The sequence below is a fragment of the Anopheles nili genome, chromosome 2 (genome assembly GCF_943737925.1).
Source record: "Anopheles nili chromosome 2, idAnoNiliSN_F5_01, whole genome shotgun sequence".
NCBI lineage: Eukaryota > Metazoa > Arthropoda > Insecta > Diptera > Culicidae > Anopheles > Anopheles nili.
This window is the reverse complement of record NC_071291.1, coordinates 38,196,397-38,209,304: the sequence shown is the minus strand read 5'-3', so window position 1 is coordinate 38,209,304 and position 12,908 is coordinate 38,196,397. Positions and strand designations below refer to the sequence as shown.

General features: G+C 53.2%; 1 protein-coding gene across 1 annotated transcript in view; it reads left to right on the top strand.

The window, feature by feature from the left end:
- Nucleotides 1-12,908, top strand: part of LOC128722235 (protein serrate) — an 83,623-nt gene that overhangs the window by 60,872 nt on the left and 9,843 nt on the right. Inside the window, exons 9-13 of the mRNA XM_053816090.1 lie at nt 361-840; nt 4,298-4,411; nt 4,532-4,756; nt 6,625-6,752; nt 12,654-12,807. Coding sequence (XP_053672065.1) covers nt 361-840; nt 4,298-4,411; nt 4,532-4,756; nt 6,625-6,752; nt 12,654-12,807 — 1,101 coding nt within the window. The remainder of the gene's footprint in view (nt 1-360; nt 841-4,297; nt 4,412-4,531; nt 4,757-6,624; nt 6,753-12,653; nt 12,808-12,908) is intronic.

Here is a 12,908-nt window from a genome sequence, read left to right as displayed (position 1 = left end):
TTGAATTAAATGCATATTACCAAGTCTTAGTGGTTTTTTGGTGTACTAGGGTCTTCATGCATAAAAAAATTATTACTCACGAATGAGATACAAAATAAGCTTTATTTTTTATGCTTAATGTTGCAACAAAAGCAAGATGGAAATAAATTGAAATTAAAATAGAAAGTGAGGGTTTTTTATGGACATTTTGTTAGTTTTTATAACCGAATCGTTAGATGAAAATTAATCCCAGCGAGCATAATGGTGAAACCGTAATATTATTCAGTTAAATTCTATACCAAAAATTCAACCAAGATCTTGAAACCTGTGTTCCAGCGGTCATTCTAATCAATCACCCATTTGTTTTCCCTATCGTTGCAGATCTCAACTACTGCGGCACGCACGAACCGTGCATGCACGGGGGCACGTGTGAAAATACGGCCCCAGACCAGTACCGGTGCACGTGCGCCGAAGGACTCTCGGGCACCCGGTGCGAAATCGTCGAACATCCGTGTGCACCGCAGCCGTGCAAAAATGGTGGCACTTGCACACTCACCGGAAGTGACAAACCACGGCCAGGTGATCTGACCGGGGCTGCTGGAAACTCGAACAATCCATCGACCGCCGCCTCAATCATCGTACGGGGCATGCGTGGCATGAGTTCGATGGGAAAGCCCTTTGGGCGTAGTGCGGCCACGGGCGGTCCATCCAACGGCGCCGGTTCCGGTGCGGCCGATTCGAAGGAGTCATCGAAAGCGGGCCCAGCCGCGGTCACTAGCACCGGTCTTGGACCGCCTCAACCGATGAAGGACTTCGTCTGTACCTGCGCACCCGGATGGACGGGGCCGACTTGCGAGATAAGTAAGCGTCGTGTTTCATTTCAATTTCAAATTTCAACCATTAATCACGAGCGGCTGACAAATTTGAAGGCTCTAGCTTTTGGACGTTGCGTCTGGTTTTGGGATGAAGAAAAAAGAAGCCTCCCCGAGTCGGACACGAAGAAGCGCTCATTGCGTGACGTGATTTTGACGGGTCCTTACGTTAAGCGAACCAGCGGACCAGACCGCTTTTGGGGGTGCTTTCAGGGCGCTGTTTTTGCTTCTTTTGGGAAGCGCTTGGGAAGCCAACAGTCGAGTGAAGGAAGCAAAAAGAAGATCGCGCACCGCATCTGTACGCTAATTATTCTAAATTATTGTATTCATGGTTCTGTTCTGTGGCCCGCTGGAACCTAGCCAATGGTGCGTCTAGGATCGAGCTGAAAAGGCGCCCGTTGTTGGTGTGCCCTTTTTTGGAATAGAGAACCTTTCGGCAAGAGGACCGCGATTGAACCGGCATTACTCAGGGACGGAAAATGCGTTCGCTACACGCGCCCACGTGGTTTTATTAGCGATTTCACGGCCCCGAGATGCGCGGGCAAGTTCTTAAGCGGGGTTTCGATGGACGGACACACACACACAAATTACGTGTATTCCATGGTTCAATATTTTCTAACGCGCAACACCGCATCTAACGCGCGCTCTGTTAAAATTCCGTTGATTTTCGATTCAAAAAAAAAGAACGAGAGCTCACCACCGGAAGGGCATTCGAGACAGAATTCGTCGCGGTTTTGCCATCGTAAGTGCGGTTCCCTGGATTTCCTGGAGGCTGGTAGATGTATGTTTGCATGCGAGTGCGTCTGTGTGTGCTTTTGAATCCTTCTTTTCGCGCTGTTCTGGAGCCGTCAAAACGGCACGCTTGCTCGCGAGCTCCGTCCAAAGCGTCCAACCGTGCGGTATTTGCATATCGCTCGCCAGGACGGACCCACGAACCGGCTTGGGATGGGCATTAAATTTATTATTTATCGCTCACTCATCGATCGCGCCCCTCTGGTTATCGTCAGCTCGATCGTTTGACGGCGACCGAAGACCTAAGGAGCGAACCATGTTAATAAACAAAAAATAACCTGACGCATTCGCGATCGCTCGCGATTAAAAACCAATAACATTAGAACGAAATGACGGATTTATCAGGCGCAGAAAAAAAAACTCAACCGATCGATCGAAACGTGCAACACCTTCACTTTGCATAATTCGGCACCGCGGGTGCTCCAAATGAAAATATTAATATTTTACCGCCGAAAACCACCGAAAAAAAGGAGCGCGATGTCGCACGTTCGCGTGCTCACGCTAACAAGCCACGATCCGTTTAGCGGTAGCCGACGGACCCCGGGAATCGACCAATTATGACGATAATTGCCACTCCTTACTGGCTGACTTGCTGGTGCCCGTTTTTCCCATCGCCAGCCGTGCGTGGTCGCTGACATTTCGCGACACAAACTGGGCGCGAAAGCACACCACGAAGCACGCAAGAAAAAACGCAGCACACGCACCAACCGCGCTACATCGAACGCGAAGAAAATAAATCTTCCACACTCGAGGCTGGGTCGGGTTCCTAATCGCTGTACAAATAGCATAACAACACCCCGTGCGCGGGATAAACCCTTCTACCACTCGATTGCCATTGAATTCCGTCCCTCCGTCGGTGGTTCGGTTCCACTCCCAGCCCTGGAACGGGAAGTGACAAAACACGGTCCGAACGTGAAAACACCGGTAGCTAACGATGGCCGCGGGAAAAGCCCTCCCCGCACACGAATGCACGCCATCCCTTGCGGAAAACGTTCGATTCTTGGTCTCTCAAATTAAAGCAGCAATCGATTGCTGTCACTCGATCCTCGATTCCTGGAGCCGTGCCGTGCGGTGGACGGCGAAAAAAAAGGGGCCCCCAAAGGGAAAGAAGACGAACCCCGAACGAGGGTGAACGTGTGTATTTATTTCCCATTGAATTGTAAATATTTTTTAATTTGAATAAATGACTGCCGCAAGTTTGTCGCCGTGCCGCACCGCAAAGGTGCCCGTAACGAGATGCCACGACGGTGCGGATTCGTGCGGGGACTCTGCGATTTCCCGGCGTATAAATTGTAATTTCCTTTGCGGCCACCCCACGTACGGGGAAGCGCACCCGTTGGGCTTCCGCCGTATTTATGCTGATTGAATCAATCTCGTTACCTCGGCAGGGCGCGCGCAAAGCGCGAACGAGAAAAGCACCGACACCGACGCGGGGTTTGCAACCGCAACGAAACCGCAGCTCCAGGCGCTACCGGGTGCGGTTCTGTGGTTTCCACCTTCTTTTTTTTTTATTTTGCTTCACTGCATTCCTTCCCAACTGAAGCTTGCCCGCGAGCTTGTGGTCTCGTCTTTCGCAGCTCGTTTGCATCCGAGACCGCAGAGCGTTACCAGCGACCGATTTGTTGTTGGGCGCAATCCGGGCCTCACATTCGCCAACCCTTCCTGGGAAGGGTGAAAACCCACACGTCCCGATCGAGGGTTGCGAAAAGCCTTCCGGCAACGTGCACCACGTTCTACAGGATCCGGGGCAATCGTGGGCTTCCACGACTCCACGTCGGTGTGACTCCCAATCGCAGCCACGGTACTGCAGGACCGCGGGATAACGTCGCGGTAAAAGCCGGGTAAAACACTACCACCACTGCCGCCGCCTGAACGTCAAGATGTACGAGTGCCCAATTAATCATCCATCACAGCGGTTTCAGTGGCGCGGGGCGAGAGAATTCGAATTCAAACCCGTTTTTCCCGGGGTCGTCGGGAATTCTTGCCCAATCAAACGCAAAACAAAGCAACGCCACTTGACATCTGACATCCGGCCGCCATTTGCTTTCGTTAGACGTTCCTTCGTACGTTGATCGTAGGGGCCGATCCTGGCGGTCAGCATCCCTAGGCCGATCACGAGGTAGGAGGACGATCTAGGCCGCTCGGGCAACCCGGTGTGAGCTAATTGCCACGTCGTGCCCCAACGGTTCAATCAACTCGCTCGGTACTCGCTCAAAACCCATCAACCCCAAAACGTCATAATATCGCGCCGTGTGCCCGATTTGACAGAAGCCTCACGAAAGGATAGGAACAACAAAAAAATACACCGGGAGAAAACAAAAAAAAGCAAGAAGAGAAAAGAAAAGCGGCAGCCAGGCAGCTCGGGCGCCGATCTCCACCGATAACGCGAGAGCGATAGCGCGACCATTTCCTTCTGCCAAAGCGTTCAGGGGGCACCGATTGTACCACTTTTATCGCATCGATCGATCATCGAGCCGTGGGACAGTACGGAGGCCACTTAATTTGCGCCACCGTGGCTCCACCGATACCGGGAGCGCATTCATTAACGCCTGCATTCTGCTCGTGTCGCAATTTGACTCCTTTCTTTATGCCGTGTTTTTTTTTCTCTCACTCAACTCAACTTGTTTGCTTCTTTTGCACCCATCCCGTTCCAGATATCGACGAGTGCGCCGATGCACCGTGCCGGAACGGTGGCACCTGCATCGACCTGGTTGGCAAGTTTCGCTGCGAGTGCCCACCCCAGTGGACCGGGGACACCTGCCAGAACGGTGAGTTGGCCCGTGGCACGTTGCCGCAAGGGCACGCTTTCCCGGCATATTATTTTTTATTCCCGGCAACGAACCAACGCTCACTCACCCCTTTTTGGGGTCGCCATCTCTATCCCACAGACGTCGACGAGTGCGAATCGAACGTGGCGTCCGGGCTGGGACCGTGCATAAACGCCGAATCATGCCGCAACCTGCCCGGATCCTTCCAGTGCACCTGCCAAGAGGGCTGGGGCGGTCCGACGTGCGCCAAGAACCTGGACGACTGCGTCGGCAAGTGCAGGAATGGCGCCACATGCATCGATCTGGTCAACGACTACCATTGCGCCTGTGCCATCGGCTACACGGGTACGTACAGCCTACGTACATTCCGACGATCCTCCGACGGTCCGTGTCGTCCTGATTTATGATGCCCGAGGGCGCGCTGGTACTAAACAAACACGCTAAATGTGATTGCCCACGGGGGTGAAAATGATTCATCAATCAAGCCCACTACCGACAGGACGTGCGGTACGGGTCTTCACTGGTGGGGGGCGCATTTGTTTAGCGCTCGTTTCGTGCGGGAAATTCGTGCTCCACAATCGAAAACTCACCTGCCGTTGCGTTGTTTGTTTTTGGCGCCCGACCGTTCCTGGTCTCTATATCTCTCTTTCGTTGGCTCGCTCGGGCGCTGCGTTCCGGGTCTCTGGATTCAATTAATCAACCCATGCCGGGCGGCGGCATCCTCTGGGCATCCGTTGATTGGGGTACCGCTGTGCGAACAGGGTGCACGATGCGACCGGTCACAGTATGCGGTAGCTACCCTTATTCCCCCACCAGCACCTTTCTCCGCAAAACTCTTTTATTCCCAAGCTGCGACGGAGCTCCCGCTGTCAATTAGAATCCGTAATTGGTACGATGGGTGCCGGGTCTGTCAAAATTGAAAACACTGCGGGCTGTCAAACGGGACCAGTGCGATGATCAATGCCCCAGCTGGGGGGATGTTTTGTGCGTGCACCGATCACGTCCACATCCCCCACTCAGTGGGTGGAAAATGATAGATATTGCAGGCGTATTGCTGACCATTTCCCACCGCTGCCTATAGAGTCAGTCACGATAATGTCTCACTAATGATAATTGCATTTCAAACTGCACCGATGATACCCACCGGTGTGCCCTTAATCCGATCGTTTTCCAATCGGTAATGAGACGGTCCGGCAAGGCCTTCCGGTTGCCTCGGACCCTTAAGAGTGCGCGCGCGCGCGCGCCCGGAACAAATGTTGTTCGTTTAAGCATATTTAAAATAATAATGCTTCCAATTTCTCATAAATGTGAAGACAAATTAACAACCATTCCATTCGGACCACGGCGGGGTTGGGGAAAAATAATCCCCCAACGGCCCGCCGCCCGGCCGAAGAGGATCAACAACGACGACGTGGCGGTAACAACAGCCACCGACAGAAGCAGGAAAATGGGCGGACGGGAGAACGAACGAAATGGGGGAGAGAAAAACATCCCATAAAACGAACTGTTGAGCGCGAAAAGATATTAATAAAAGTGTGCCCTCGCTTGTGGCGCGCCGTTGTATTCAAATTCGCTACGAACGGCCCCACAGGCTCGGATTCCGCGCCGTGCCGATAATAATCATATTCCGGTAGCGTGGTTTTTATATTTTTGATTAATCTTGGGCTTTTTAAAATATCATCTATTAAAACCACCGAGCAAAGCTCCGCCAGGCGACGGTTGCAGACACGTACCACCGATCGCACTGGCACCTGATAAATCCACCCAACGTGTTCGTTGGGATGCGGATGCGGTGTAAAGAAGTGGCGGGCGCGATCGTGTGTGTGTGTGTGTGTGAGAATGCTTGTATTGTCGGCCCAGGCAGATCTCGCCCCGACCCAAAGGTGCAAAGAAGAGCAACGAGCGAGAGAGACACCGCCAAGGACTTAGGCCGATGAAATATGTTCATTACATTCAAACCGCTTTTCATCTGCGCTTCCCGGGCAAGCAAAGAAAGAAGCTGTGAACGAGCAGTTTGCCCGCCAGTACCTATGAAACGAGCCTCCCTTTGCTGTAGGGGCATTCAACAGGAACCCGGTCCCAGAGGGAGACGCCTGGTGGGGATTAAATCTACAAGCTAAATCCCGCTAATAATGGAATCAACAGTAAACGTCGCATATTAATCACGCTTCCGCGTTACTTTTTTTTCTTTGCTCTCTCTTCCCTTCTAACAGGACGCGATTGCAGCACCGACATCAACGAGTGTGCCAACTTTCCCTGCCGCAACGGGGGCGAGTGCGTCGATTTCGTCGGCAATTTCAAGTGCATCTGCCCGCTCGGATTTTCCGGCACACTGTGCGAGGTGAGTACGAACGGAAAAAAGCGCGGGTTCATCGCGGTTTCGCGCGTTGAAGTCTTTCATCCCAAAACAGTGCCCCGTAGGTCACGGCTATTTTAGGGCTTTCAAAACGGTTTTCTAACGGTTCTAAACGGTCCAATCGGGTCGTAATGTACGATGTTGAGTGTTTCGTCTCACAGCTACCCGGCCCGGCTCTTTCTACTCCAGCAGTACACAGCTAATTGGGCTCATCGCCTACGATCGTCGATCGCCATTCGGGCGCGGATGATGGGTTGCGTTTTGTTTTCATTCAACTCGAGACATCCCTGGCCAGCCGTTGGGTGGCTGATTTTAGTCTCGTCTCCCATGCAATAGGCACACACATAGCAATCTTGTCAGCTTTGTCAATCGGAGACAAGCTTTCGCTCATCGTCCCAGGGCACGGAAACATTCCGCCCAACGTAGTCACAATTTGGAATACAAAAAAGGCTGCCTGCCTGCAGGAGTTGGGCAGATAAAGAGAGAGAGAGAGAGATAGCGAAAGCCATCCGTACATTGTCACCGCATGACGAATGACGCCCACGGTCTCGGCCACAGTTTGCCGTGGCCAACAGGAAACGGTTTAACATAATAATACTTCCGATAATTGTGTGAACGTTTCGGGCCCGATGCCGCGGACGCCAGGACACGTCCACCCGGTCCGGTGGGTTACAAAAGATCGGGCACACCGTCGGATTGGAACCGCACTAAGCGACGAACCCGCCGACGGTGAAGGGCGACCCGGGCGCGATAACAAATAGGACGCGCTCGGACGCCATTGTTCGTGTTGCAGATGACAGATTGACCACCGATCGGGTGACAAACGAGCCTTTGCGTGCTCCCTCGTCCGAGTTTCTCCCACCCCCCACAGGTTCCACCTCATTTGTGGCGAACAACGTGTCAACACACAACGCCAACACGCCGCGCTGGCTGGAAGTGTTTAACGGACTTAGCGCACAATAATATCTTGTTACGTTTATGTTCGTGTGGTTGCGCGCGGGTGTCCCAGCCGGGTGCCCGTAAATCTCGGAAAACCCGTTCCATCCCACAGGCATAGGAGGCAAATGGCAGGAAATGTGGCCTCGAAACGAAATGTGGCCTCGAAAAAAAAAATGAAATGAAAAAGTGCCACTACGCTGGGGAAGCAAAGAACCCGCTTCGGGTTTGGGCCGATTGTAGCTAAATGCTTTTCTGATTTTATTGTCCCTTCAACGGGCACCTTCAGGCGGCCCTTTAAATATTTATGACGTGCGTGCCGCGGGTTGGAGGTGTCCGTGCGTTCCTTCATGCGGCGGTTCATCATCTCCCGGTGCTCCATGTAAATGGGCGGTCGTAAAATAAAAATTAATTTATAAAGATATAAAAAAAGATAATAGCAAACCGCGCGCCACCGGTTCGGGATCGAGGACCGAGACTGGGGGAGGGGGAGGGGGGGGGACCGTGGAATGGCGAAGCAAAACAAACGCTGAAATGAAGCGAGCAAATAAATATAAGCAAAAGAGTCTCCCAAAACATCCGAACGAAACCCGCGTATAAAGCAGATAAAGGGGTTGATGCGTGAATGTACACCTATACACGCAACCCCTTCCGATCGAGCGCGATCGTGCTGATGATGATGATGAGCAGCCAGCATAATCATGCACAAACACACACACGAGCGGGTTCGAGGCACTCCTGCGCGAGGAATAGGGAGCACCCTACGCGCTGTGGGCTGGTGGGCTCGGGCTAAGGCAATTTGTCTTCACGTTAAAGCCATTTATCAGCTCATGAATTTTTAAGCCAACGGGCCGGATAATATCCCTGCGTCCGCGCCTCGGCATGGCTTCTGGTGGCTGTGGTCGGTGGGAGTTTTTCCTCTTTTTTTTTTTGTTGCAAAACGCAGTAGGCGCTGCTCGCTTTCATTCGATGCCGCGTTCGTCGCTTATCTAGCGCTGAGCTCATTTCGAAGCAACCGTCGCATCCCAACGAATTGTCACCTTCCAGGCGTTGGGGTGAAAAATCGGAACGGATATTAGAAATGCAGACGGTCGCTCTTCGTGGACCCACGCCACTGGAAGCTTTCCCTGGTAGTGCTTTCCAGGGCAGTTCCCTTCCGGCGAACAAGTGACATCTAATGAGCAAATGCAAATGGAGTTACGTGCGAGCGGGCCGTGTGGCATTTGACCCCTCAGGGAACGCTTTTCGGGCCGCCAAGGGTCGGGAAAACACGTCCCCCCTGATGGGTTGCAGTCAAAAAAAAAAACGCATATGAAAATACAAAAAAAAACGATGGGACCGCTCCCTTCGAGCTTGAGTCGGTTCTTCGGTGCGAACCAGCGAACCTGTTCCACGCGGCTGCATCGATACCCGGTGCACTTGTTCTACAGCCCAGCCCCAGGGAGGATTTGGGTATAGGGGGGTATGATGGTGGGCTAGGGTCTCTCCCGTGTGTCTTTTTTCCCACCGCATCGAGAGTTATGTTGTGATGTCAATTTTTTGCGTCCCCCATTGCGCTGCCCCTGCCAACAGACCCAAACCCAGCCGGACGGCCAGTCCGTACGCAATAGGGGTGGATTTTTCTTTTTCTTTTTTTACTTTTCGTCCACGAGCGCCACCGAATGCCATCGGTGGCCGGCTGGTGCAGGCCAAGCCGCGACAACGTCCACTACTACTACCGGTTTGGCCCTGGTTGGGACCGCGCGAAGGGAATGCATTCGGCATCGCGGATCACATTCGCTAAACGCAGCGCAAACGGCCAAACGGCCTCGGTCGGTGCCGTTCGCAATCCCGTTGAAATGTTGACTAGAGTGACGGTTCGAGATTTAATATGTTATTCGCTCTTTTTATTATCTCGCACACGGCTCAAGAAGCGGACAGGGCCAGGCGCTCTAGGTTCCTTCGCACCGTGCTCTGCCGGTGCCACCGGCTTGGTCGCGCCCGATTACGAAATGGCACGGATTTCGTTCCTCCGGACCACCGTAGCCCGTCGGTGGGGACAAGGGACGCCGAGGGAAGGTGCTGGTGGTAACACGCCAACAAACCAACCCAACCCCAGCCCCCGATGGCTACCGTACGAAGCCGTCGGAGATCGGGTGCAACCGAGACACGGCAGGCAACATTAACGGCGGCACACACGGACACGGCCGCGGTGCTGCGAAGTGAAATAAATAAATTATTTTAAATGTAATATAAAAATGCACCCTCGCGCCGCGTGCGACAGGTGGCCTACCACACCACCCGATGCACCTGCAACTGCATGCGCTGGGGCGGTTTGGTCGTTACAGTTTCATTTCACGCGGACACGCCGGCGGGCAAAGGCTTCGGGGTTTCGTTCGATCTCACCGCGGGGCAATTATGTACGGCAAATCAACCTCACCTAAAGGTTAGCCGGCCGATGGAAATGGGGGTCCGTTAGTGGGGCCTTAGTGTTGGAATGGGGGGCGGGTGGGGAGGGGAATCTCGTCCCGACGTGCGTCGATTTCGCTGCGAAAAAAAGGCAACCACCAACCAACCCAAGGGGGGTAAAGAGTGTGGGGTTTATCAGAGACGAAAGGTTGGTTAGATTTTCCTGCGAGGCGCCACGAGCTGTGCGACGAAGCTCCTTCCGGAAGTCGCGCAGTTGCACTCCTCCCTTCCCCGTTGGCGATGGAAAGTCGACTCACGTTGACGCTAATTGATTAACATCTCGCGATCGCGGTGCGTTCGATTGCGCACGTTGAAGGGCTTTGTGGGTTGCGTAACCACGTAACGGACGGGTTTTCGCGCGATCGCACCCTCAATTGCGCCATCAGAGGCAGCGTTGAAACCGCGCGAATGCAGCCGTTTTTCATCAGTGACTTCTTTCGTCGCGATGGCAACAAGCGACGAACGTGATTTGAGATTTTGATGCTTTAGTGGATGAGATTTTGTTTTAAGAGCGATCGCCCGGAGGTCGTCATTGATGCGTTGTGAATAAGGATTATGCACGTGTGTGTGTGTGTGTTTTTCGTTTAGTTTTTTTCTTTTTTTTTTTTGAATCACCGAAAACGTTTCTACGATCACAAGGACGCGATCTTTCGATCAAGCGCCAACCAACCTCCCGTAGCGTGCGATCTTTCTGCACGGCCAATTTTGATTGCCACTCCGCTTGCCACACCCAGCATAACACCCGGCCATCATCCGGCCGTTCATGGCTGCCGTTGTGATGCTAGCATAATCAACAGCTGGTGATTGATTTTCGATGCGCCACCCGGTTTCGGCGGTTTTCTGGCACCGAAAGCTGATCCTCAAGGGTGGAAGCTCGGAAATCCTGCACATCAGATGCTATCAACACCGACCGGTGGCAACAAATCACGGTCTTTCGACAGTCAGTGCAGTAACCATAGCAGGAACACACGGGGTGTGAGAAGCGGATAATTTATCGTCCATTCCGGCGACATTCGTCTTCCCAACAGTGGATGAGGGAATGGTTTCGATGGATCGTGGAGGAGGGGTGAGTTGAAAATGCTCACACACACACAGAGAGTGTTGGTGCGCCAAGCTGTCGATCAACGCACCTTTACCTTTCGCCGACAGGGCCGCCCCGAACGAACCCGGAGGTAGGTTGCACCAAATACGGGCCAAATTAAATCATTGCTAACGAATTGAAACGCCCGGTTCCCAGAGGATCATTAAATTAAATCACTCCTGCCATGGGGCGTTCGTCGAAGGGGTTTTCGCGCAGCCCGTGGGAGCGCAAGGCTGCACTCCGGTCACAACAGCCCATTTGTCCCGTTCTCCCGTTGGTGGCAGGATCCGGCGTTTTTTTTTGTTGTTTGGTCAAAACCCGCAACCTACGCCCAGGTCACACGCGGGCCATTTTGGGGCAACCACTCGCAATGGCATTCCATGATGGAGCCTTCCCGGGTGCACCGACGATGGCGCGAATATCGATAATCGATTAAATCCCGACCAGACACCGACCGAGGCGGCTTACTGTCAGTCAAAAAAACCACGGACAGAGAAGGCCAGCGTTCGCCAGCGTGGCGTTAATTCGACAACCTGCGCTCTAGTTTCGGCCAGCTGCGTGGTCTTTCACTGTGCGCTTTCGCCGTGGCGGTTCGAAAACCCTTCGACGCCTTAAGTCGGGCCGCGCTTCTAAAACATTGATTGACAATTTCCCCCCTGTACGAGCGAACGAGCGTCTGGTGGAGAAAGGCCGCCCAGAGGTGTTAAACGCAACAAGTGTCACGACACGGCCATTCTCACGCCACCGAGCCGTAAGGGTGGTAATCCGGTAGTTTCCCGGTCCCGAAATCGAACATCGCCTCACGACGTCCGGACGGCCACGTACCGATTAAAACGTCACCGGCCACCGGTTCGATCGCCGGGTTAATCAGATTAGCAGCCGAACGAGCCGAGAATCGGTTCCTTTTACGGCCGGGAAGGAAGGCGTTCTATTTTTGAGCAAGCGCATTCTTCGGGGCTCCTTTCTTTCCGGCGGTCAGCCGCGATAATATCATAATCCGGAACGCCGTCCGGCCGGGCGGGCTCCAATTAAACACATTCTGCCGCCCCTATTCACCGCAACCGGGGTGTAGGTTTTTGTCGTCGTCGTCTTTTTTTTTTTTTTCGTCAGCCTTTTCCCAGCTCCACCGAACCGGTCTAAGGCGTCGCTTTTTTTTTGTTTCGTGTGCTACCTTTGCTTTCGTTCGCGTCGCGCGCGGTGATTAACATAAAAATTTGAGTTTATGCTCGTCCAACATAAACAAAAACTACCCCGTATTCTCAGCTCTGCGCTCGCCATTCATGTTGGAGGGGAGGAAAAATAAGAAACCATTTCAAAGCTCCCTGCCCATTTTTATATACGCATTCTAAGCCGTTGCAAGCTGCTGCGCTGCCACAATTCGCTGATCCGTGTGTTATTTTTGATTTTGTGCCATTTCACAGGAAGCTAAGGATCACTGTGGATCGTCACCGTGCATCGAGGGTCAGTGCCTGAACACACCCGGTGGCTACTACTGCCACTGTCCACCCGGCCGTGCCGGTCGTCATTGCGAGTTTCCACGGGCACCCTGCGACAAGGGCGGACCCTGCGCCAACGGTAAGTTTGTACCTTCTCACTCGCTCGCCTTCTCACTCGCTCGCTCTCTTTCGGAGGTGTGAAAATCGGCAGCTTCCCGCGCGGGAGGTGCCCAAATCAAA